Raw genomic sequence first — 25,176 nt, 5'->3', positions numbered from 1 at the left:
AGAAGTTCCTAAATTAAAATGTCTGTAAGATAGAAAAACTGGAACATAGAGGTTAAACCACTTCTAAAGACCATAGGGGAGTCAGTGTAATGTGCTGAATGAGAAACCCAGTGTCTGTAGATCTGTCCTCTGCTCAGATCACTCTGCCAGTTTAAACCCATTTCAATCAGCTCTTTTTGTCATTGAATAGGAAGCTATCATTAAGCTATCCATCTATTTCAAACTAGTCAGGATCTTGAAAAGCCAAATAATTATTTGTTCTTATACAAACAAACCAATTGTGCACAAACTTTTAAATATAGGATAGTTTTAAGAAAATTTATTTTCAGTCACTGGCCAGTTTTTTTTTGTTAAAGTAATAAACATAATTGAACAGATCATTTGGTAAATTCTCTTGAAGTCAGACAATGCAATTTCCAGTGTCTGACCACATCAGTAGAACAGTACCACACAACTGGCACGTGCAAACCATTTACACATTTTTCTTTTCCATTCCAGAGGTCTGTAGGCCACAAAGGTTGGCTCATGTTGTTGTGGGCCATCTGGACTTGTGTGGTTCTACCACCTCAGAGAACTTCCCTCATTCCAGCTGTGTGGTTAGCTAGCAGAACACCTACATTGTCCCAGAACAAGCTCTGACTTCGCTGCATTTTTCATAACTAACTATACCAACTATGTTAAGCCTATGACATTAAAAGGTACAGAAAAAGATCAGCTGCAAGATTGCACTACACCATGTGGAAACATGATCACGTTTTTACTGTTCATCAACTGGAATTACCTCTTGCATTTGGGAAAGAGGACAGGAAGCCAATTGCTAACTAGCAGTTTTGTATTTAATATGTTTCAAATGTATCTTTTTGAAAGGCATATATTAAAACAAAATACCAAAACAGCACTAGAGAGCCCAAACTGATGGGTAGGAGTCAGCCCACTGAACCACCCACAAAGCAAGTGCCATGAGAATAAAAGGGACTGGGATCTGGTGGGTACAAAGTGGAAGGTTTTAGCAAGAAAAAACGTGATTTAAACAAGTATGTCCATTAAAAAAAAAAATGTTTTAGTGGAAGGGGACTAAGGATAGAGTTTAACTTCTGTTAACAGTCAACTTCCTTTTTGAAGTAGTTCAGCTTCAGCACTGAGCAATTTTTCCTTTAGAATTTGATTAAAATCTGTGAACTGCAAAAGTATAGTGAGATCAAAAGGCAGACCAAAGCTTCAACTGGCTTATTTCTCCTTCTTTGTAATTTGTGAATCCCTCCTCCCCTCAAATACTGACCTTTTGATACTTTTTTTTAGATCCCCAAGGCATTTAAAGTTAAATAATGCTTTCCAGGACCCTAGGTAACATGAAATATCTAGCTTCTAAAAAGCATCAGTACTTGTTTTGTCTGGCACATGGATTCTGACAGAATAGGAGTTACACAGTCATTTGTGTCAACTTGACGACCAAGATCATATACATTTAAAAACAAAATGCTTCTTCCTTCTCTGTGCCCCAATATTTTCCAGCAAGTCTGTTAATCACAGCCATGACAGTTAAAAAGGTAATTGTAATTGTGCAGAGCCACAGTATTTGTCAGCTTGTTTCTGAGGTTAATACTTTCAGAACAGGGGGACCTCCTAACCTAATAACTGTTTATAGTAAGTTGGATGACTACTTGGAATATAGCTGTAACTTCTATACAAGAAAGAAAGAATGGCTATGGGGTTAAGAAACTTAGTCTAATCCTAGGCAGGATAATACTTCATTAAAGAGAAAAGACGCATCTGACAGAATTCAGTTAATATATTACAGTAAACATTTAAAAATAACTGTATGCTGTTGCACTTTCATACAACATGCAAGTATTGGCATCAACAGTACAAACAAGGTCTACTTTAAAACTGTCACTTTATTCAATTCACAGACAAGACAGACCAATTCACTCTTCCATTTGACTACTGATTTAGGAAAAGCTTATTCTGAGAAAAAGCTGGATATTACTATAGTAGTATAGTACTAGTAGTATAGATAGTACTATATTTTCCTCCTAATAGGTCAGAATGGGATTTGATAGAGGACACTCATTATGACAAGGATAAGTGGGCCACAAATTTAGTAGTTTAAGTGTTCTGGAAAATGACAGCCAGAAGTATTTTAATGATTTGGTCTTTTATTATAACATTCACAAAGTTACAGGGTTAATAATTAATGCTTCTATGACAACAGTTTACATACACTGGAAACTGCTGGTTTAGGAATTTTCTAACAGATCATAACTCACTTCCGTTACTACAGGAACAATACTCTATAGAAAGGGTCCTTAATATTTCTGTTCAGAAGCGACCAGCTGCCAATGATGTATGTGAAGAATTACAAGTGTTCCCATTTAGAGTGAATGAGATTCAACAAATTTCCCCTATATTGAAGGGCAATACATTTTCTTTTAATTAGCATTTTAAATTTGCCTTATTACTAGAATATAATTTTTCTTAAGCATATTACTGTATTAATTCCTTTATTTTCAGAATCATTATTCCCAAAAAGCAGATGTTAACATAAAAAGCAAATGGAAAGCAGACAGCAGAGGCAGTAAGACTATGGTGGATACCTTAATAACAAAATTAATATGTTTTGTTACAGGGTGTGTATCTGATCATCACACAACACACACAGATCCCTTGAATATGGTCAATTTAACAACAACAAGATCAACAAAAAAAGTCAGCACACAAAGGTTGGATATCTTCTTTACATCAAAATTTCTACAAAGGAGAGAGTACAATGCAATACACAAATCCATAAATGCAAGATACAGTACAATTCACACTAATTTACAAATGGTTATTTACAGTGTTGTATGTACATATGCACTCAGACCCAGTTAATGAAAATCAGTTTAAAAATGCCTTTCTAAAATGCAGATTAAGAATCATAGATGGAGTTTTAAAATTATGTGAAACTGGTCATCACTTAAGTCTTTAATGTTTAGATGTTTTAGTAAATCAGGCATGGATTAACCAGGTCTGATTACAGAAATGTGTCAGAAGAAAAAAAATTCACACTATTCTGCTTTACAAAAGCAACCAGGCCACAGGTCTACTGAATGATGCTATTCATGCATGAATGCCATTGTTAACAACCCTCTTTATATTTACAATATAGGTTTAAACTACAGCAAGAGTTATTAATTTAGGCATTCATGCCCTTAGTTTAACAAAGGCAACAGAATAACTTCTTGATTAGTCAAAGCCAGAATTACACAGGGATGTTTCTAGAGCTCACTTTTTTCTTTTTTCTTTAAATACCCTTAAATTATTACAAAGAGTGAACTTTCAATATGAATTTCAGCAAACAAACGTGTGTTCCTTATTTGAGTGTTCAGGTGGTTGATTAAAAGCTTGTGCAGTTGCAGCTACAGGCCAATTATTTGCAAACCCACAATGCCCTAGCTGCTAGCTGACTCTGCTGTGGGCATAAAAACTAGTTACACCAGCAGGTAAACAATGCCAGGGATCTACATTGTAGCTATTTTTGTAATTACCTGTGCATATGCTCTTACCCCACAAAAGCTGAAGGGTGGCTACTTAGGAGGCTAGCTGTCATTTACCACAGGTTACAAGCACATGCACTCTGCAGTGGATTTACCTATGTAATGGGCACACTGTAAAACTGTCCTCATTTACCCTTTGACGACTGTGTGGTTGTCCCCAATTCGCAGAGTATCTTCTAGCAGAAGAGGAAAGTCCAAGCAGCACCAAATAAAACTGAGGAACATTCCCTAACAGCATCTCTCAAGAGCAACTTATTGCAGAAATTTCAAGCTTATCACATTTTAGTCTTAAATGGGAGTTGGAGCACAGCAGTACTTTTAACATACGAATGAAAAACCAAGCTTCTACTTACAGTGCCAAGCCTAGCCTTGTAACTTAAGTAGCCTTCTGCTTTTAAAATTTAGTTCAAACAAAACTTACGGTGCTAATATTCTTGCTTGTGAGCTCTACATAAAGAGTTCAGTGGAATTAGAAGCTCTACATAACCAAGGCTGAGCTCCAAAAATGAAGCCGAATATGTGAGAACATGGTTACCTGCACTGTAAAAACAAGCTTAAAAACAAAACAGCACAATTCCAAAACAAAATACTACTAGCATGTGACAAGGGAGTTCAGCTTAGCAGCAACTGCACTGTCTTTAAAAACAAACAGCCACCCCATATAGATTTTAAAATACAAGATGAGCCTTAGAATAGCTGGGAGACAAGGCTCCATTAATTTAATTTCCCCAGACTAAAATAATTGAAAATGTTACCACATTTTCACTTCCACATATTTCTAAACTACACATGAACAGTACAAGAAATAGACCAGCCACTCTGGCCAAAAGGACTGCTTTTACCACAGTTCTGAAATCAAGAGCTGAAACACTCCCACACTGAACAGAATCTTAGTCCAAGACATGGCATGCTGAAACGAGAAGCACCTCTTGTGGAGCGTGGAATACCAAATGCAAGATTGTCAGATTCATGCTCTTAGTGAGAAGTCAGGTTTTATTTTGGATACTAATATTAAAAACTACTCATTGCTTGCTAGTTTCATGAGCTCTAGAAACATCCTTGCTAGTGCTACAAAAGGAAAGTGTAACTTTGATTTTTAGCTACTCAGTTCTTTAGACTATACCAAGAGGATCTGCCCAATCTAATTACCCTTTTTTTTTTTTTAAATAATTACTAACAAAAATGTTAAATCACGTAAAAAAATTTTTTACCCATTTTTTTTTTTTTTGCTGTTTTAAGAATGCGATTGTTGGAAATACAAGATTGGACTAGTCACTACTGAATACAAAACTTAAGAAATGACTTGCTTTTGTAAAACAACAGAATGACATTCACAACTGTTTTTAAGGTGAAAGTGTTTCATTCACATTGATTGCTTTAAGCATCCTGGTACAATCCAAGCTTTTGTCAAGCTTGTGTGTAAATGACACTGTACTACAAAGCAATTTGAATAAATATCTTTGCTGGAGTCTGTGCATCAGGCTCTCCATATCTATTCTTAAGGTAAGTTTGTGTTTGCATATATTGTATATGCACACACTCGGACTTTGTACACGTGGGCACTTAAGTGACCAAAGTGCAAAGTTTTCAGAGGAATAATTGGAGTTGTCTAGGTGGCTGCTCAACTCCACACAGCAATTTAAGATTTAAAGCCTCCTATCCACCTGCACAGTTACTAAGCAAATGTTTTCAATTCATATTTTGTAATTCAGACCATTCTTGGTATTGCAGCTCTTTAAAAAGTTTTATGATCAAAGCCTCATTTGTTCAAACCTCATTCATTTGGAGAAAGTTCTCTGAATGTGAGAATGTACTAGTAAAATTTCTGTTATTATTTGGTAGGAAAATGAGAACACGTAAGAGAATCTACAACTACTTGACTAAGTATTAAAACCCCCCCAGAAGTAGAGGGTAGAAAGAAGTGAAAAAAGAAAGATTAAAATGATATATAGATTGTAAACTTAAGTGGCAATTATTGTTTTGCTCCCAAGTGCAACAGGATTTCCATTCACTAAGCTTTAGATCACGAGTCCATCCTGTTGGCTGCTATTGCAATATGTTAAAATATACACATAGTCCAGAACATAGTGTTCAAACAGTTTTGAAAAACTTTTTTTTAATGGGAAGGAATAACTTGAGATGTTAAAATAGTGGTCTTTAAAAAAAAAAAAAATGTACATTTACCAAAACAAGAAATCCTTCCACCTTAGTCAGTTTGGTACACTTCCTGTTAGACACTGTGCGATGGTACATATTCCTGAATAATCAGAGGGTCACAAAACCTTCACAGTTCTACAGAGTAGTACACTAAGCAGAAGGGGGGAGGGAAATCAAAATATTGGCATTTAATCTATCACAACAAACAGGGAAACCTCTTTATAAAAAGTACCATGATGTGGAAAGCTGCTTTTTATCTTCCTCTTCCTTCCCCTAATTGTGTACTACCATTCACATACTTTTTGTATACAGTTCAAAGATTAAAAGTTTTCTGACCATGTACAGTTTAATATAAGTTAAGGTTACTTTAATAAAATAAATGCTAAAAACAAATCCTTTGGAACAATTTCACTGTCTCCACTCGAGTGATGAAAGCAGCAATGGAATCATGTTAAACTCATAATAAATAATTCACATACAACCTGTTAAATTACAAAAGTAAGGATTACCTTGCCATCTCTACGAACTTTTTATAGATTTAGCAAATTTCTAATCCATTTTACATCAACAGCAGTAGGTATGCTCTTCATTAGATTTAACATTAAAAGACTGTTTTAGAGGCATCATTTGTAAAGCAAAACAACGAAGTGAACATTATAGTACTTTAACAAATGTTTAGCTTTTTCCAGTATCTGTTCTCAGAAGAAAAAAAAAGTAGTTATTCTCTAGGATTGCTTCTTCATTTTAAGTTCCTTCTTCATTACTCAGGAAGTTTTAACGCTGTGACCTCTGGCTTCATTTTGAAATACTGGTTAAAACGAACTATTGCATACCTATTCAAAAAGTAAAACTGAAAGTTAGGAAGACGTGAGAATTCTTAAGAAGTCCAACTGTTTATGCCAAGAGTCTCAAAACCTCATTGGATAATTTCCCATTATTTTGAAGTCCCAGGAAGTTGTGCTTATTTATTTAGCATACTGTGCCATCTAGTGGTTACTGTCTAGAAAACTTTCAATTTTGAGAATCTTATGACGGCCTGATTCACTAGTTCAACAAGTTGCAAACACTACGTTCAAGTAAAATAAAACACTGAAATCAGTTTATTCGTTTAGTAACCACACAGCTCAGATTACTAATTTATGTTTGTGTTAAAGTGGCATCTTAGTTTAAATAAAAGAATTTTCAGAAGACACTTTTGTCTTAATAAACAATGTTTTTCCCTCCAAAAAGCAAGGACACTGATGTTTTATTACCTCAACCCCACAACATCAGCCATTATCTGGGTAAGGCACTAAATCCTGTGAAGGATCATTGAGGAAAGCATTTAGATTATGTCTGTGGAACACCCCTTGCCATGTGAAGGTCAGGAAGCCCTTGCTCAGGGCAAATAACTCTTAAGTCTCAGACCTAATGGGAGCCATTTTCAGCTCCAATATGGACATATCACTGGGACCAAGTAACTCAGCTTCTGTGACACTACCACTCCAATTCAGAAATTAACTTATCTAAAACCTCAGTTTGTGAAACTTAAACCATCAATATTTATGAAGCATTTATGAAGTTTTCGAATGCAAGACATTCTTCCTCAGGTCTCTGATCACAGGAAACAATGTCTTGCATTCAAAAGCTTGTTTGACTTTATTCCAACTACACAGTTGGTCCAACAAAAGATATCACCCTAAGAAATCGTTGCCTCTCTCAACTTCTGGACCATCATGGTGACGCTCTTACACTACTATAAAGTACTCTAACATATTTTCATAGAGGATATAGGTCATGTTTTAAAATAAAAAGATTTTAAGACATCACAGGGTGAACGTCTCCCATTTTTTGTCAATGGAATTTATCTGGGCATCCTGTTTGCCTTGAAATAATCTCACTATACAAATAAGAAATTGTGTGTACAGGTATTTCTTTAAAAAAATCCTGCTTGAAAAATGTTAACTAAAATAAAACTTAGGCAATTTTGATAGTCAGAAATTTGCCTGAGGAAAATAAATTAATCATTTATAGATAGTATAGTCACTTACCCTAGAAAATCAAAGTCAATGGTAGAATATTTGGCTTGAATTAAAGCCCAAAGTCCCCAAAAGAAATGAGAAGCCTAAAGGGAAAAATTATTGGTCAAGGATTAATAAGCTTAACATTCAAGTAATGAATAACATGGTTTGTCTGCAGAAGAATTCTGCAATTACCAAGAGCAAAAATTCATAGTTTTACAAAGAGAAATTTTGTTCAGGCAAATCTTCCTTAAGCAGAAATACCAGAAGTGTTACAAATGCCAATAATGGTAGTCAACTTCATAGAAATAATTCCTTGTCTGGGATCAGTTTTTCTAGAAAGAGTTCCTTCAATAATATTGTAGTAGAATATGAGCTACAGGTCATTTATTAAAGGAAGTGAAGGATGTGTAGCAATGGATCACTTATTTACATATTTGTTTGATTGTGTTACCTTGACACTTACACACCGTACTTTATACTACCAAGAATAAAACCAAATAAAAATCTCATTAGATTTAGATAAACATTATCTGTAACATCACCATTTAAAAAACACAACATTTACAGAAGTTTCACATCTTTTCTGACATTACTTCCCTTTTCCAGTGCAGACAAATTTGTAGGCAGTATTATATTGAAGCTCTGGATTACATGAATTGTATGATTGTTAATGTGGGATTATTTATTTTTTTAAATACATTTTGGACTTATATATGGCGGTTGAGTTTGATAATTCCCTTGTGAAAGATGCATTTGTGTTTTGGACCACCCATGCTGCATATCATGCTTCAGAATTCTATTTATGTTTTGTAAATAAGTGCTTACAATAACGACCCAAGTCGTTTCCCAAAGCATTCATATACTTCAAGTATTCCACTCAAGTCTCTTTATAGATCTGAACAGTGTGAGCACTTGAAAGACATTTCAAAGTACAGGCATATTAAATGTGCATCTCTCACACGAACCATTTCAGTTTTGATCAACGTGTAGCAGTAGCACTTTGGAGTTTTTACACCAATCCTCATTAATTCTAGTTCCTGTTTTTCCTAATATAACCATGCACTAAGTTTAACTACATTAAAGGAGCCCCCAGTTCCTGTGGTTTACAGTATTTGTACATGTGTGGTCTGAAGATGCATCTTGAGCAGTTATGTAAACAAAGCCCCTATCCTGTTAGGCATTAATACAACCAAAGTTTAGAACTCTTGAAACAATGCTACACATTTTGAAGCAAACCACTAACTTAAACTAGAAAAAGTAGATTTGCAGCTAATTCAAGTAAATGGACAGCTGAATGAAATTACCACAGTTGGTAAAAAGGCGTACAACAATAAACAAGCAACAAATGCTGCAATACTATCTAGAATAAGGGCTTGTTTAGTGGGCCATCTTCCTGAAAAGCAAACCAAACCCCACTAGCTTTCTGCCAGAAGATTGAAGGAAACTGTGGAGCTTAGTCAAGTCTATCTGGACCAAGAATTCAGCAGCAGCACTGAATAATTCTCTCCAGATGCAGCTGACAAGGCAATATTTACTGCCCAGATGTTTACCTCCCTGGGCATAAATCTGTATTACCATTACCTTTGTAAAAATTTTAATCTGGGCAAGGGACAACTGCCCTGAAACTTCATACTGATCTCCTGCAAAGTAGGATCAAACCTGATTAGCGCTTGGTAAACTGGGTATATTAAAGATATAAAGCTATAACAAGTGGCATTAGGAAGTCAGCCCTTCCTCAACCACTGCTCCAGCACTGTAAAAGTTACAGTTTTTCAAGTGAGAATGGATAGGAAAGGAGGATGGTGGAAGGGCACTCTAAGAAGGTGCAACTTCCACCTCTTTACTGTGTACTAAGACAGGCTTGCCCTCTGTGTAGTCTTCAAAGTATATCTGAAGGGAAAAAAAAAAATGTATTACTCCCTCTATGCTCTGAATAGTGATTTTGGACTTTGCCTTCCTAGTTCCATGTACAGTTATGCTACACACGCCCATAAAAAAAAAGTCTGTAACCTTCTACATTAGAATTTTGGACCCAGGAAGTCTGTGACAAATGTACAGAACATCTGTTTATAGAAGAAAATAATACTGTGCCGTTAGCAGTCTGAAATCAAATGTCCAGTATTGCCAAGTTAGGTCTTCATACTATTTAGCAAATTTCATCTGCTGGTGAATATTTATTGTTCTGCATGTTATATAACATAATACCCTGACACTTGGGCACTCATCTAGGGTAAGACCTAACAAGACATATATTATTGCATATACACAGGTATCAATTCAAATCCTGATAGCATTTCTTCTATTTAATCAAAGCCAGGATTTAGGAATGCTGAGACTCTTACTTGAATGATTTCTCTGTTAGCCAATGAAGACAAAAGATGTGGCTTACTTCCCCTTGCCTGTGATGGAGAAATGTGTTACAGCCAGACTGACTTGATGACACTGTTGTCTGGGGGAAGTCAAACCTGCATAGCAAGAGAACTGCAGTTTTCTCCATACATTGTAGTACAGAAAAACAAAGAGACTGCAGAAGAAGTATATTAGAGCCCAAATTCTTTGTAAATTTAGATTCCTGAGCCCTCAGCAAAGACAAGTTTGCAAATCAGCCAGGGGATTGGTGTGCAGAGCCACAGGAAACAGTTGTGAGGGACTGTATGAGGTGCTCCAGCTGACTGGAAAAGCAGCACCCTTTGAAGATAAAAGCCATAACAAAAAACAGCTGTGAGCTCATATTTAAATTTAGCTCTCACTGGGTGGCTAAGTTAGTTGCAAACCACTCATACCTACATGATTCAGGTGCTACTGTATTCAATTATACCTCTCAAATGTACTCTTGTGCAAACTATGAGGAATGTGTGGTATTGTATAGATTAGTAACCCAAAGAAACTTACCAACGCAAACTGATTTACTTGAACATACAACACTTCAACCTCCTTGTCAGTAACATCTGTGCCAAATCCTTTATACTCCTTGTAGGCTTCAAGGTAAGATCTCAGCCACTGCTCCTGTAATTCCCTACTGGGATAAAGGCTATAGTCTACCTCATTCACCCCTAAAGAAAAAAAAAACAACAAAACAAACGACCTTCCATTAGGTTTTTGGATGCTATATGATGTTAAGAAGCTTGTTTCCCAGAAAAATCTACATATTTGTATAATATTTGATTTCCTCTGAAGAATTCCAGATGTTCATGTTGATGGCTACAGCAATGAAAAGTGCAACTCAATTTTGAATGATTTGGTACTTGTGTATTCGGCTACTGCCAACATACATGTGTACTTTTGTACTTTGATATACATGAACAACAGTACCTTTCCCCAGCTACATGGGAGAAGCCCCATGAAATAAAGCATTACAAACCAACAACCTTCTGAGGAATATTCAAAAACCTGTTTAATTCTAGCAAAAGAAAGAAGAATGATTTTACATTATCTGAATTTTTTCTTACTAAACATGAGACACTCATGTGTTATGTTTATTTTATCATGGACAAAAGAAGAATTTTCTGTGCATCCAGTACTGCACCACCATAAACTAATCCCCTCTTCTACTGACTCTTAACATTTGGAAGTTTCACTTGCTTCTAATTATACCATCCTTGATCAAAGTTTTATTTTTTGCCTATAAACAAGCCTGCAAGTTTGCCTGCATTACACACTACAATTCTCTTTGTATGCTTGTGCCTCTACCTCAACTCCACATATACTGAAATCATCAATCACACCTTCCTCTATCTCAAATTCCCTCAGACTCCTGTGGATCAGATTCTCCCCAAATAAAAGGGTAGTCCTGTGCATGTACGAAATCATAACTTAACCCCTTTCCATTTTGGGATTTGGGATTCATATCTGCCCTTTCAAATCAGAGGAATGTTTTAAATTCAGAGGTTCTTGACTTTTGTCAATCTATTCATCTAGCACAAATCCTTTGCCATCTCTCTCACTGTTGGTGCCTGACGGTACTCTGATATTTCAAGCATCTATTAAATCTGAAAGCACTCAAATTGCCAAAAACCTTGGCTGAATTGTCTGAGAGGAGCAACAGTACACAAGGCTGTCCTCATCATATATCTCTATGCAGCATACTACAAAGCAAACATGGGTAGGTCTCAAAATACATATATACACTGCCAGACATTTTGAAAAATTAACTAACATAACTGCTTTAAAAATCTCTACTTTGGGGAACAATGCCAAGTAGACTAGAATTGGTGCATTTACATCACTATACTGTAGTAACTGGTATCACAGAATTTTTACTATTGCTTTTTTGATGCAACTGGCTAGGGGTGCACTGATATATATATCTTTTGGCAGATATTGAGGGCCGATTATTAACCAGCCATATCGGCTGATACCAATCCAATGGCCAACTTGCAACCTAGCAGCATGGAGAGCAACATCGGCCCGGTAAAGGGGGTGAAGAGGCATGGGAGAGGGAAGGGGCAGATCGAGGCCCCCACAGTGAGGGAAGGAGTGGGGCAGGGGCAGGTGTTGCGCGGCTGGGGTGGGACAGGGGATGGAGCTGCAGGTGACTTGACCGGGGGAGCTGGGGGGATGGAATGACCCCCACCACTGCATGCAGCCCTGCAATAGGCATGGGGGCACACACACCCCTGAATCTGTGCATGGGCTGCCTGCTACAGGCCAGGGGCTGCACCAGCCTCTTCCCAGCAGGAAGGCCGGTGCTGGGAGGGATTGCTACGGGGTGGACTTTGGGAGCTAGGCTGCGTTGGCATGGCTAGACCCACAGCAGGTAGCAGTGCAGCCCCAGACCCACAGCAGGTAGCCCATACAAATCTGGGGGGCACTCGCCCCCCGTGCCTCTGCCAGGGTGCACTGTGGCAGGAGCTAACCCTACCACCCCCTGGACGAGCTGCCCACAGCTCCATTCTGTGCCCCATCCTGGCTGGGAAGTTGCCTCTGTCCTAGCCCCACTCCCTCCCTCACTGTGGGGGCCTTAATCTATCCCCCCAAAACATGCCCCCTCCCCCTACTACAGATTTACAGGCCACACTCCTCTCCAAGCTGCTGGGCTGCATTTCAGGTCACATGCGTGCTGCAACTGCGTACATGTGTGTGGCCTTTATCAGTGATATTATCAGCCACATTGGCCAAAAAAGTCAACTGCTGACCATGTTAATTTTTCTTCTATTGGTGCCAATATGATATGGACTGATATATCGGTGCAACTCAACAACTGGCATACAAAAAAGGGGGAAAAAAAGAGCCCTTATTTACACTTTTAGGACAAAGGGCATTCAAAGAACCATACAGGACCAAAAACTTTTTTATGGGGCAGGTATGGTCATTCCTTGGTTTTTAAAGTTTTCTTTGGGAAACTTATCTTTAAAAACCAAGTTAACGTGGTACCAAGTTAAGTATGTCTTAACCTTTTTCTCATAAATCTGTGCAGTAACAAGGCATTAGACTTAGGTTAACAAGGATATCAAGACTGAGTCACTATCAAGTCTCCATAAAAAACTATGCAAGGAATCACAAGTCTGCTATTTGAAGGTGGAGAATATCATGTAGCACAGACATGATTCTCTGCCATACCTACACTCTGAAGAATGAAACATGACAGCACCTCACAATACTTTTACTATTCTTTTTTAATTCTAGAGAGAAAGCAAGATTAATCATAGAAATATAGAAAATTAGGGTTGGAAGGGACCTCAAGAGGTCATCTAGTCCACCACTCCCTTGCTCAAAGCAGGGCCATCCCCAATTATAGCATCCCAGGCAAGGCTGTCTAGCCAGGACTTAAAAACTTCCATGGACAGAGATTCCACCACCTCTTTAAGTAACTTGTTCCAGTGCTTCACCACCCTCCTAGTGAGAAAGATTTTCCTAACATGCAACCTAAACTTCCTCTGCTGCAACCTGAGACCACTGTTCCTTGTTCTGCCATGTCACCACTGAGAATAGTCCAGCTCCATCCTCTTTGGAACCCCCTTCAAGTAGGTAAAGGCTGCTTTCAAAACCCCCTCAAGTCTTCTCTTCTGTAGCAAAACTCCCAGTATTTTTTTTTCTTTCAAAATTCATTCCCTTCCCTTCCCCAACCATTTCTGACTTTGTCTCTCCCTCTATAGATAAGTAAGCAAGCCAAGATGTAGGTAGTAAGTTTTTTTTCTCTTCCCTCTGCAAATAAGTTCCCTGCTATTTTGATACAGATATCCATGGTTTTATAAGTGATAATTATTACGTTTGTCCTGCTTTTATATTGTGCAATTACTGTTTTAGGTCTATATATGTAAGTTAGCGCAAGTCATGTCAATTTTCCATCTTGTAACGTCAAGCCTCCATCTTATCCTCATGCCCAGTTGTGTAACCTATGACTCATACTACCCCTCCTATGCAACTTGGTTCCTGAATGAATGGGGATGAATGAGGGTGCTTGAGAGACAATGGCAGGAGGTCTAAAAATAGCTCCTTCTGAATGACCGAACCATCAACACCAATACCTGGACCAACGGCCCAGCCCTTGGAACCAACTTCAGCATTCAAGAAGCAAAAGATGAGACAACCCACCATCGTGCCAAAGCTGCACATGCTCAGTAAGAACACGTGAAGCCCTCTGGAACAGGGCTGATATTGCCTGGACAGCCCCTCCCCATAGGAGATCAGAGGTAGTCTGCCCCAAAAAGGGGTAGTGAAGACTGATTCCTTGGGAATGCCATTTCCATCTGGACCAGACCAGCTCCACATCACATCACCTATCCACCCCAAAGGCCCTGCCGGAGACCCCCCTCTGGACCCCCACAAGCTGAAGGGGACCCCAACTGGGCATCGAGGACCCACTTTCAGCCCTGGGATAGATAGGTAGATATCACCTACATATTTCCTCCTCTAATTTGGACTCCCAGACCCTGCACCAAGCCTCTTTAACCCCTGCTGCCTGTTTGCACGCAAGGTGACAATATTTTATTGGTTCCTATCTCCCCTTTTCAATAAGACTACTATCATTTGTAACACTGAGTTGGGTTGCATTTTACTGAGCCCCAGTTCCTTCCCCTTCTTAAATTCCAGTCTCTCTCTCTCCATTCTCAGCCCTGTTCCTGCCACTTTTTGCCTCCTCTCTGTCCCTTTTCTGCAGGCTCGCAGGACTGTTGCTTTCTGCAGGCTCACAGCCTCGCTCCCGCCACTTTTAGCCTCTTGCCACCTCTTCCCAATCCCCATCTCTCTGCCTTCTCTTTCACTCTGTGTTCTCTACCCCATCCCCACCCCACTCCTAGTTTTCCTCTCTCCACGTACCTCTCTGCTTCCCTGTAGGCTCCTTGCTCTAGCTCCAGCCTCCAGGCTTCTCCCCAGCATTGCTCCTTTGCTCTGCTGGCTTTCTGCTTTCAATTAACACCAATTAACCTTAAATTACCCCAACTTCCCTCCAGTCTGTCAGTTCTAATCCCGGCACTGGCACCTTTAGGTTACTGCTGGTGGAGACTGAAATTAAAGTAACCCCAAGCCTCAGCTCCTTAGCCCAGCTCTCTCTAGTCTACTGGTTCTAATCCCGATCCTGACAACTTTCACCCCCCTACACTTTCACTTTGTCTTACTTTAACCTTCTCCCAGGTATCCCAAGTACACCAAGAACATGCATACACACCACAACACCCAAGTTAGGAACTCACCTGTATGTGTAGGTGAGTGGTATGTCTGTGAACTGATATACATGTATGTCACTGTGTGCATGATAGATGAATTAGTGATCCGTGTATGCATATTGGGTACGCAGGTATTGCTAACTGATTCTGGTTTAATTTCTTTTGGTCTGCATAGTGCGTGTAGGTGCTTGAATTGGTGATAAGTGTGCATTTGCCTACACTGGTAATTTTGGATGTATATGTGCCTGAATTGGCAGTGTGCGTTTGCAAGCCTGGTGGGGATGCATGCACCTAGAGTGTGTGTATGCACCTAATTAATTTTTGAGTATGTGCCTGTGCAATTGTATACCACGCCCTCCTGTTTAACAGTGCAAAACTGAGATCCTGAGAGTTGGCCTGACCCCACAGGGCAACACTCCAGCTAAATAAAAATAAACTCAGTTCCCTCAGACATCATGTGTGCCAGCCCCTGACCATTTTCGTTGTTCTCCACTGGACTCTCTCCAATTTGTCCACATCCTTTCTATAGTAGGTGGCCCAATACTGGACACAGCACTCCAGATGTGGCCTCACCAGTGCAGAACAGAATGGAATAATTAATTCTCTTAATCTGCTTAAAAATGAAGCTAAAGGCAGATGGCAAGCACTTGGGAGTTCTAGGTTTATTTTTGGCTCTGCCAGATTTCTTGCCCAATTGGCGCCAAGTCAATAGTCCCGCATCCAAAGTACCATAGCTGCAAATTAAGGACATAATAAACCTCCCCCCTACCTCTCCCCGAGATATTCAATTCAGTGATGTTAATACATTTTGGGTTTAGCAAGTACAGTTAAAGAAAATGTAAACTGATTACTAGTTAAATTGGAAAGTCAATGTTTACCTGCAAACTCATTGAAATGATTTCCAATATCGTATGCCAGGTAGTTGTATCCAGAATATTCATAATCAATGAACTGTACATCACCTATGCGAGACACAAAAGTGAAAACATAAGTGTTCATATAAAATAAACCCTGTACCCTAATTCTGTGTTGTCCCTAGACATCTGCCAACAATATAGTCTCATTTGTGCCCAGCTGCATGCACTCTTGAGACATTCCAGGGTAAGGCTGTGAATTTAGTGGTATGAGCTTCCCTTATTTAAAAAAAATAAACAACAAAAAACCCCTCCCCTGATCAACAGCTTGCTTGAACATACAAAAAAAAAAAAAAGAAAAAAATCCTAAAAGCCTATTTCATGAAATTTCCAGGTCTCAAGTTCTACCACATGGGGGCACTGGTTGCCTTTAAAAAAAAAAAAAAAGATACTCGGATGCTGTTTGAGGGGAACACTCATAATTCTAAAAAACAAAATCTCCTTAAAGTATAACTAGACCTAGAAAAACAGGACTACTTGTCCTGCAAATGGAATTATAGATTAAAATAATTCCAACTACCCTGACAAGTAAAGGAGTATGGCTGGGCTACAAAGTGTGGTAGCATGCATGAAGTCAGTTTTGTAAGAGCTAGCTCTCCTCTCCTAACTTTTCAAGCATCTTCCAGTTTTGACTAGCTACATGAATATAATGCTTTTCATGTAGTGTGACTGAATCAGTCTCAGTCTCAAAAAAGTGCCATTAACCTGTACAACATCATCAAGCCCTTATGAAGTAGCAATACTATCCCAAATGCTACATTGTTTACTGGTTTGTTTGGGTTTTTTTTACAAGATTAAAACAGACATTTTATCTAGCTAATCAACAGGGAAGCTAGGGGAAATTAATCGCATCTAGACATGGCCTTTGATGCTTCTCTACCCGATCTGTACTACAGCAATGAATCAAGGTACAAGGAAGAAAGCGAGCTTTAAAAAGTAAGTAAAACAGAATTGTTACAGAACTTGGTTTCTTAACCGCAGTCATTTACCAAAATGAGAAAGGGTAAAGTGATGCAAACTTTAAATTATTCATGGTGGTAACTTCAAGTAGACAATTTCCAGTTCAATTTATAATTTTATTTCCATGTACTGAGCTGAGAACAATTACTAGCTTACTCAATTACAGCATGAATGTGGTTCAGCTATTAAACGCCTTTCAAGCTATGTAATTATTCCTGTCTAGGTATCTAACTGAACTGTGCTGACTTGCTACAGGTTCTTCCTTAATAAAATGTTATACTACACATTTTAATTACACTTGAGGTTGAAATTTTAGAGAATATTTCATGTCACAGTAATAGTCGTGTCATTACTTAGGCTGGCTTTTTTGCCTTGAGGCCAAATTTAGAAGCTAAGTCCTCAATGAAATCCAACTTTTATTTTAAAATTAAGACTATTTTAAGGTTATCTGAATTATACTTGTAAGGGAGGGTAATCATTCTGAAAAACAACTGTAGTACAGATAGTACTTGCTTGTAAGACTTGTGGAGTTTAAAACAACATTAAGGCCCATTACAATGCATTACTGGACACAGCTCAACATAAAGCTCCCCAAAGTTAGCTTCTATACAGGACCAAATGCTTTGATAAGGTTTTTCAGTTCCAGTGGGTATATCTACATATGCTTTTAGTGCAATGCACTAAAACTCCAGCACAGTTCACACCAGAGTTAATGGCTCCTGGGCACATCTACAAGCATGCCTGCAAGTCTGAGCTGGGGGAGAGTAGCCCCCTTCTAGGTTGGCTGGGACAGGAGAATGCTCCAAGAGCAGAGCTGTGTAGCTAGGTAGCAGATATAGGTCTGGCCCCTGCTGTCTGGGCTGACCAGGAGCAATTTACACTCCTATAGCTCTTACATGTGCATTTAGGCAGAGTTTTTTTCACTGCCATAAGAGAGTATTGCCCTTGGTAGTACTATCTTATGGCAGTGAAAATTAGTTTCCTGTGGTCTAATAGTGTTGCGTGTACACACTGTGATACTACACCATAGCATATTAGTTTACTGCAGTTAATACATCCAGTATTAAGAACATGTATTTCAGATTATAGCCAGCCCCTTTACACTTGATGCCTCCCTTACCTCATTTATGGAATATGTTGGTTAGCTTCTGTTCCATAAAATTAACAAGACACGCAATGTAATATAATAGGACTGCTTGAATATCTGCCAACTTCTCACCCCTTTCCCCTCCAAACTTGTATTATCCTTTTTCCACATTAAAAAAGGTTTTGTGTCCTGCCTACGTGGCTAATAACTAGTGGTTCTGTCAGACCAAGATGAGAAACTGAATTACAAAGCTAAGGGACCCCTCACAGAAAACGTCTCAATGGCAGCATACAAATGAGATTATCTTGAATCAATTTAAGGGTATTTAAATCACTAGAAACTGATTTTACCATTGTTGCCCCGAAGAATTACAGTTAAAAACAAACAAACCAACTTGAACCATCTGCAATTGTGAGGTTCATGAAATTGGTGTTGGTGTGTCTTAATATGTTGATTCCTTTACATAAGTAATTTATAAAGCTCAGTGGTTAAATATAAATACCAGTTAAAAATGCACAGCCCAACCCTGGTTAGCATTTTCACACAACTGAACTAGCCAGAGGAAAAAACAAAAAACAAAACAAAAACCCCAACTGCCCAACCAGTCAACATTTCCTGGATTCAGAATTTTTGGATGTAAAATACATAAAAATTGCAGGTAAAAATTCTGCTTGCAAAGTATCAACTTAAAACATTTAAAAATAAATGCATTTTTTAATCCAAGTTCTGTGGTGCCATTAATTTTTATTACAGATAGCCTTCATTTTAAAATCTCATTTCCAGTTACAGTTAATGGTATTAAAAAAATAAGAAAACGAAGCTAACAAGATACAGATGAGGCTGTTACCAGGCTCTGCGCTCTCCTATGGGGAGGTGCATGTGAACAAGTGAAGCGATAAACCTCCAGTCAGTGCGTTTAAGTAGCAGGGTGCACGCCGCCACATGGCAGCAACAATGGCATACCTAATCTGTAGCAGATGAAGAAAATTTGGCACACTCACATTTGATAAGACACAAAACTTTAAAGAGAAAAGTTCTGCATTTCACTGCTCTCCTTTTTTCAGACCCATAGTACTGTGGAACTCAACCTTAAATTTAATGTTTTGCATGAAACATTCAAGATGCACAATTCCCTTCAATTTTCTCTCAAGAAAATAAGACTCACACAAAGCATCACTTCGTAAACACCTGGTAGACCAGATATTGAACTACCTCAATTTAGTAACCAAACAACAAAATTTTCTGGCTTATATTGTTATTCTTGGACTTTTCAGCTTGATTTATGTTTAATAATATAAGGACTTGCATTAACTGTAACTAACAATGGAGAAGAGCTCATCCAGAAGGGCTGCTATTTTTCAAAATGCTGCATTCCAAGTACTGCATACTACTACCCAACCAGTATTTTAGGGTGGGATTTCCTAAAGTACTCAGCATTTCCCCATGTCTGCTCCCACTGACATAAATGGGAGTGGTTAAGCCAATGTTAACTGCTACATAACCCCGTACTAAATCAAATTAATGGAGAACCTTTTTACAATTTCATTAGCATGTCAGAGGAAAAACTCCACTATTAATGCTAATTCTTTACTACTGCTTACTGTAAGACTTCACCCAGAGACAAAGGGTATTTCAAAACTGGAGACAGCATTATGGAGCTCATATTATTCACTTCAAGTCTGAGAAGCAATTTTATGCCCTCTATCAAAGACTTTAAATACTGCAGACTACATACTATTTCACTTTTCACATAAAAATCAAATGCATGATATGCAACAAGCATTTCAATCCACGTGGTTTAGTGTATTTGACGTTGCATTTAGTAAGTCAGAGGCCAAGTGATCAAGAGGGCAGCTGCTAGCTGTCTTCCAGGAGATGATAGGCAAAAGATGATGACACTTCTGTTTGTGCACTAGAAATGGCTGGACACATGTAATTATTTTTCACCCAAGTCATTGCTGTAGTTGCTGCACGAATATAAAATAATCATGGATAGGATAAGAGATGATTTTTGTGAGTTAGTGGGAAAGGAAGTGACCTGTAAAACAACTTCTGTATTAAGAGCAACCCATATTATAGAATGGGTTGAGAAACACCTAATGCAGTAAAGCGGGTTCAAATAGTAGGTGTATTGCCTTCTCCTCACATGGGCACCATATGGAAACTTCTGACTAGAGAACATCATAATTTTTCAAATATAAAGGCCTAATCTATATTCAAATTAAAATGGACTTCTGGGCTAAAGTTCTAGTGTTCAGAACAGAGAACATAATTAGGTTAATCAGATTTTCAAGTTCTGAGTACACAAAGAAGCTTTTAACATTATCAAATGGGAACTGTGAAGTATTGTTTTCTGGAAAGAAAAATAAATACAGACTACTTAGCCAAGTCAAGCTGCAGTGACAGATGAGTTACAGCTCAAGAGATGGGAGTTTGGACCTTGCCAAAAGCTCCAGCTAAAAAGTGGGCACACCTGATTTGTACAGGCTAAGGCGGCAAAGGTAGCTGGATGTAAAGGCCTTCCTTCACCATGCTAGTTTAATGGGCTACTCTACTTGGATAGACTGCTGACCATTTTGACTTAGCTGTGTATCTCTTTATGGTAAATATTTTAAACATATACACTAATCAAGAATGGGAAAACGAATAGAAAGTGTGCTACAATGTTGAAAAAAACTGTAATGATAGGTATTGGTATTATCAGAGCATAGTGACAGATTCATGTCTTTGAAAGCTCCTCAGGACAAGTGTCAAGAATATCAGAACCAGAGGCTCTAAAAATTAACTGATAGCTGGGGGCCATTTAAATATAAAACACATAGTTCAGCTATGAAACTATATTCAAGCAGAGGTGAAACTGAGGTGAAACTCTATTTGAGTTCATCCTTCACAGAGTAATTTTTGTAGACAATTATGAATCTGTTACATAATGTGATGCCACTGAAAAATTTCATATCCGGAGTGACTAAGAGCAGACATTAGCAAAAACAGCAAGAGGCCATGTTTTCTAAGCCAGAGTGCGAGAAAATTCAACCCATCTGCAGATGAGTAATGAAGTCTATTAAATGATGCCAGAACTCAATTCTTCACTTTAGTCCCTTTGGAAAGATGGTTAAGGTGTAGATATTTAAGAACGTTTACAACCTTTCTGCGATGATTAAAAAATTTAAATAAACTGGGAATTCAATCTAGCATTTGAGAGGACAGCATTAAGTAAAGTGTGGTGATAAAGCACCAGAGCCCTGTCTACACTAGGAGGTCTGCAGTAAACTTGCCAACTGGTAATAATAGAACCAATGCAGATAATGGGTTCTGTCTGTACAAATTTAGACAGTACTTCTAAAAAGGCAAAAAGTGAAAATTAATAATTAATCATACAGTTAGAACTTTATGGAACAAATACAAAAGAGGAAGGTTGGAGATGTTGAGACAAGAAGCTAGTTGACACTAACCGCCTTAGGGATCAAAGATAACTGCAAGGTATTTATCACCTAAATTGATCTAGAAAGATACTACAAGGAATTTATGCGATTCCCTCATCAGTGTAACTTTTAGCCAGCTTCCTACATTAGAAGCATGAGAGAGTAAAGTGCATCTTTAAAGAGTTTTCTTTGTATTCTCATTGCAGTAGGTTGCAAAAAGAATTCTTCACATACCAATAACAAATATTTTGCTTGACAGACTTGCAATGATTCATGCTTATTTTTAGTTAAAGTTAAAGCTGAGTTCCTACTTCAAGAATAGACTAAGATTATAATACATAACACATGGGTTAAAAGTTTTGCACTGTAAAAAATTTACAGCACTGAATACACAGCCTTTACTATATACAAATCTTTGTATTTTGCAGATGGCATTGAGGTTTGGTTACTATAAGAATAATACCTGTTGTATCTTGGGTTTGCAGAGTTCTTACAACAGTGTACATGATGTGCTGCAACATTCAAGTATGTCAGTTTTAATGGACACAGTCTAGCTATTTCATATATTTACAAATATTTTCCCATTCAGTTATTCACAACCAGCTTGAAGCCAAAGTGCTGTACATCGAGATTCCTCCCTCCTCCCCTCCCTGTCCCAAAACACTAAACACTCACACACTGGTTATTGTAGGATTGCTCATAAGTGAGGTACTGCTGGGATTGTTTTTCCTCCATTCTGTTTACAAAAAGAAAAGCATACAGCATTTGTTTCAAAAATGGGAAATTTAAGTCTACTGACCGTGACAGTGAACCTTTAACTGACTTACGTTTCTTTTACTGCTTAAACAGTAAAGTATGGTTCTATCATGAAAAGTGACTGTAAAAAAAAGTAGCATCCTTAAATCAATAGGTCCAGTCTATGTATCCAGGAGTATATCTGCTGAATTTATCAATAAAAATAAATTGTTAATCTGTTTAACTCCTATTAGTCCAGCAGGCCAACATGTCTAGAAGAGCAAACTGAATTCTCCCCCACTCCCCCTTCAATATATCAACATTTGCTTAGAGAATTTCAGTCTATGCAACCCCACTGAAATAAGGGCTTTAACATTTATGTTCTGAGTGACATACCTGTGCAAAGTATTTTACAGGTGTAATCAATGGCTATTTGGCATGAAGAACATTTGCTAGTAGCAATAATGTTCAAATAGAAAAACAATACTCAGAAGAGAGGTTATGTATATATGTATTACTGCTAGAAGATATTTTTCACTTTGTATGATTAGAAAAAGCACCTTTAATGTAGAAATGGTTGAAGCAAACAACCAATTTTCAAGTTAGAACCAACTTCTATGTTTTCTTTCTGGTCAAATTTTATGCAGCTTGTAAGGCATATTAGCTATACTTTGAGATATTGAATCTTCAAAACTGCTGAATGCTTGATGGAGCACACTTAAGTTCTATTCATATTCATTTCATAATTAAAAAAAGGTTTTTGGCATTAATGCTAAACAACTGCCAAGTTACAAAACAATACTAAGTCCGAAATCCCTCTTTACAGAGAACCCTCAATATCTGAATTGCGAGCCTTCCTACGATTACCAACACGTTTCTACATGATGAACTTGTTACATTCATTTCAATTTATAGAAATTTGGGGACAGGAGGAAAATTGAGTAGCTAGGTTGAATTAAGCATTTTATTTTCACCTTAACATTACTTCAGTGTCTCAATTTTATCACTAAGTTCACCTTGTTTGCGTGTTGTGAATGTATCGTTTAGTAACCGAACCTCAAACCACTAAACAAACTGAACTTTGAAAGAAATTAAGGTTATGTTCAGATTTTCTAGACATTTTCTAGCTTCCTGCGTTTCCTTTTAATATAAAGATTCCTCTCAGGAGTTCAAATATTTGTTATTATCAAAATAAAAATTCAACATGCCACTGCCAAGATGTGCAATGCCTACTTCAGTTGAAAAATATCTTCAGTATTAAGATGCCTATGTACCTCATATGCAGAATATAAACTGAGCCATTGAAAGTCACATAAGTATCATTAAGATACTTCATCATGTGGGTCTTCTCCTTGGCATCCAATATCTCTGATAAATCAGAACAATGCATTGATAATACAGTCACCTGTAGAAATTATTTCCTACAAGTGTTTGTATGACTGACAACCATTTCCACTTTAAAAAACCCTAAGAACACAAACTTGATACTTTGAAATTTTTGCTCAAAATTATGCATTAACAAACTTATTACATTGAAACTAAGAATATCAAGATTTGTCTCTGCAGACTAAAAGTATTTTAGAATTGAACTCTGGTTGCAACTACAAAAGACAACAAATATTTATAAAAATACCACTACTGTTGCACCAAGCTTTATTTAAAAGCAGCAAATGAATTTGACTTGTTACCATTAGTAAAACCTTAGTGATTTAACAACTACAACACAAGTATAGAATGAAATTTTACTTACAGCTGTGTTCAATACCTACCTTGTTTCTTGTTGTAGATAATATTCTTACACAACAGGTCATTATGACAGAGAACCACTGGTGATCCTAGATTTGACAGTTTTTCCTTCATCCAGGCCATCTCCTCCTGAAGGATTTGAGGACTTGGAACATCACTTAGGAACCTTGTTGGGGTATAAAAAAAAGTTAGAGTTGTCTGCTGAACAAAGCAATACCATATTTACTTGAATATAACATGACCTTGAATACAAGACAACCCCCCAAATAATTAGATTCTATACAGGCAACCCCCGCTTAGAGCTCTTAAAACTGAGCATTAAGCAAAATGAATGTTAAGTGAAACCAAAAGTATTTGATGACCCAAGATGGTGACCACAAGTATTTTTAAATGACCCAAGATGGCAACCATGAGCATTATAACAAAACTAGCTGAGTGTTAAGTGGAATCAGGTATCAGTTTAAAATGAGTGTTATAGCGAAGCAGCGCTAAGTGAAGCAGCATTAAGCAGGGGTTGCCTGTATAAGGAAAATTTATGCATTTGTTAGTTATCACTTTCCAGATACAGATTTTATTTGAAGTTTGGCTTAAATTTGTTCCCTCCCATTTCTACAGCAGGGAAAATAGATTTTGGGGCGGGGGGGGAGGGATCAGGTAGCCCTCTGCTCCCCTAACTTCTTCCCCCTGCAGCCTCTTCTCCCTCTCCTTACTGTTAGACCCTCCCTCCTTGAGCACATGGAAGTGAGAAGCAAATTTGAAATTGATCCATTTTACCGTTTTTGAAACTGCTCTAAGTTTTAGCACAGGTACTTCTTTAAATACACTTTTAAGCAGCACTTTGGTCCCAACTTACATGTTTTACAAACTGGGAGCATCTACGTGTGAAATTAGTGCACTTCAAACTCTGGTGCAGTTTGGGCTGGAGTGAATTGCTCCGAGGCAGGGCATTTACATGTGCAATGCAAAATGTTGAGCTGGGATGGCATAGCCACAGCTAGAACAGCTAGAGGGG

The 25,176-nt window shown here is 37.9% G+C and overlaps 1 protein-coding gene across 1 annotated transcript in view; it reads right to left on the bottom strand.

Moving 5' to 3' along the window:
* Positions 1 to 2,136: 2,136 nt before the first annotated feature.
* ETNK1 (ethanolamine kinase 1) overlaps positions 2,137 to 25,176 on the bottom strand; it is a 28,104-nt gene continuing 5,064 nt past the window's right edge. The window contains exons 3-7 of the mRNA XM_019544437.1: positions 24,188 to 24,330; positions 16,179 to 16,262; positions 10,589 to 10,749; positions 7,724 to 7,797; positions 2,137 to 6,526 (exon numbers count right to left, since the gene is read on the bottom strand). Of these exons, the coding sequence (XP_019399982.1) occupies positions 6,454 to 6,526; positions 7,724 to 7,797; positions 10,589 to 10,749; positions 16,179 to 16,262; positions 24,188 to 24,330 (535 nt within the window). The 3' untranslated portion in view covers positions 2,137 to 6,453. The remainder of the gene's footprint in view (positions 6,527 to 7,723; positions 7,798 to 10,588; positions 10,750 to 16,178; positions 16,263 to 24,187; positions 24,331 to 25,176) is intronic.

The sequence above is a fragment of the Crocodylus porosus genome, unplaced genomic scaffold (genome assembly GCF_001723895.1).
Source record: "Crocodylus porosus isolate Cpor-Errol unplaced genomic scaffold, CroPor_comp1, whole genome shotgun sequence".
NCBI classification, from domain to species: Eukaryota; Metazoa; Chordata; order Crocodylia; family Crocodylidae; genus Crocodylus; species Crocodylus porosus.
The sequence above is the reverse complement of the archived record's forward strand: the minus strand, read 5'-3'. Positions and strand labels throughout refer to the sequence as shown.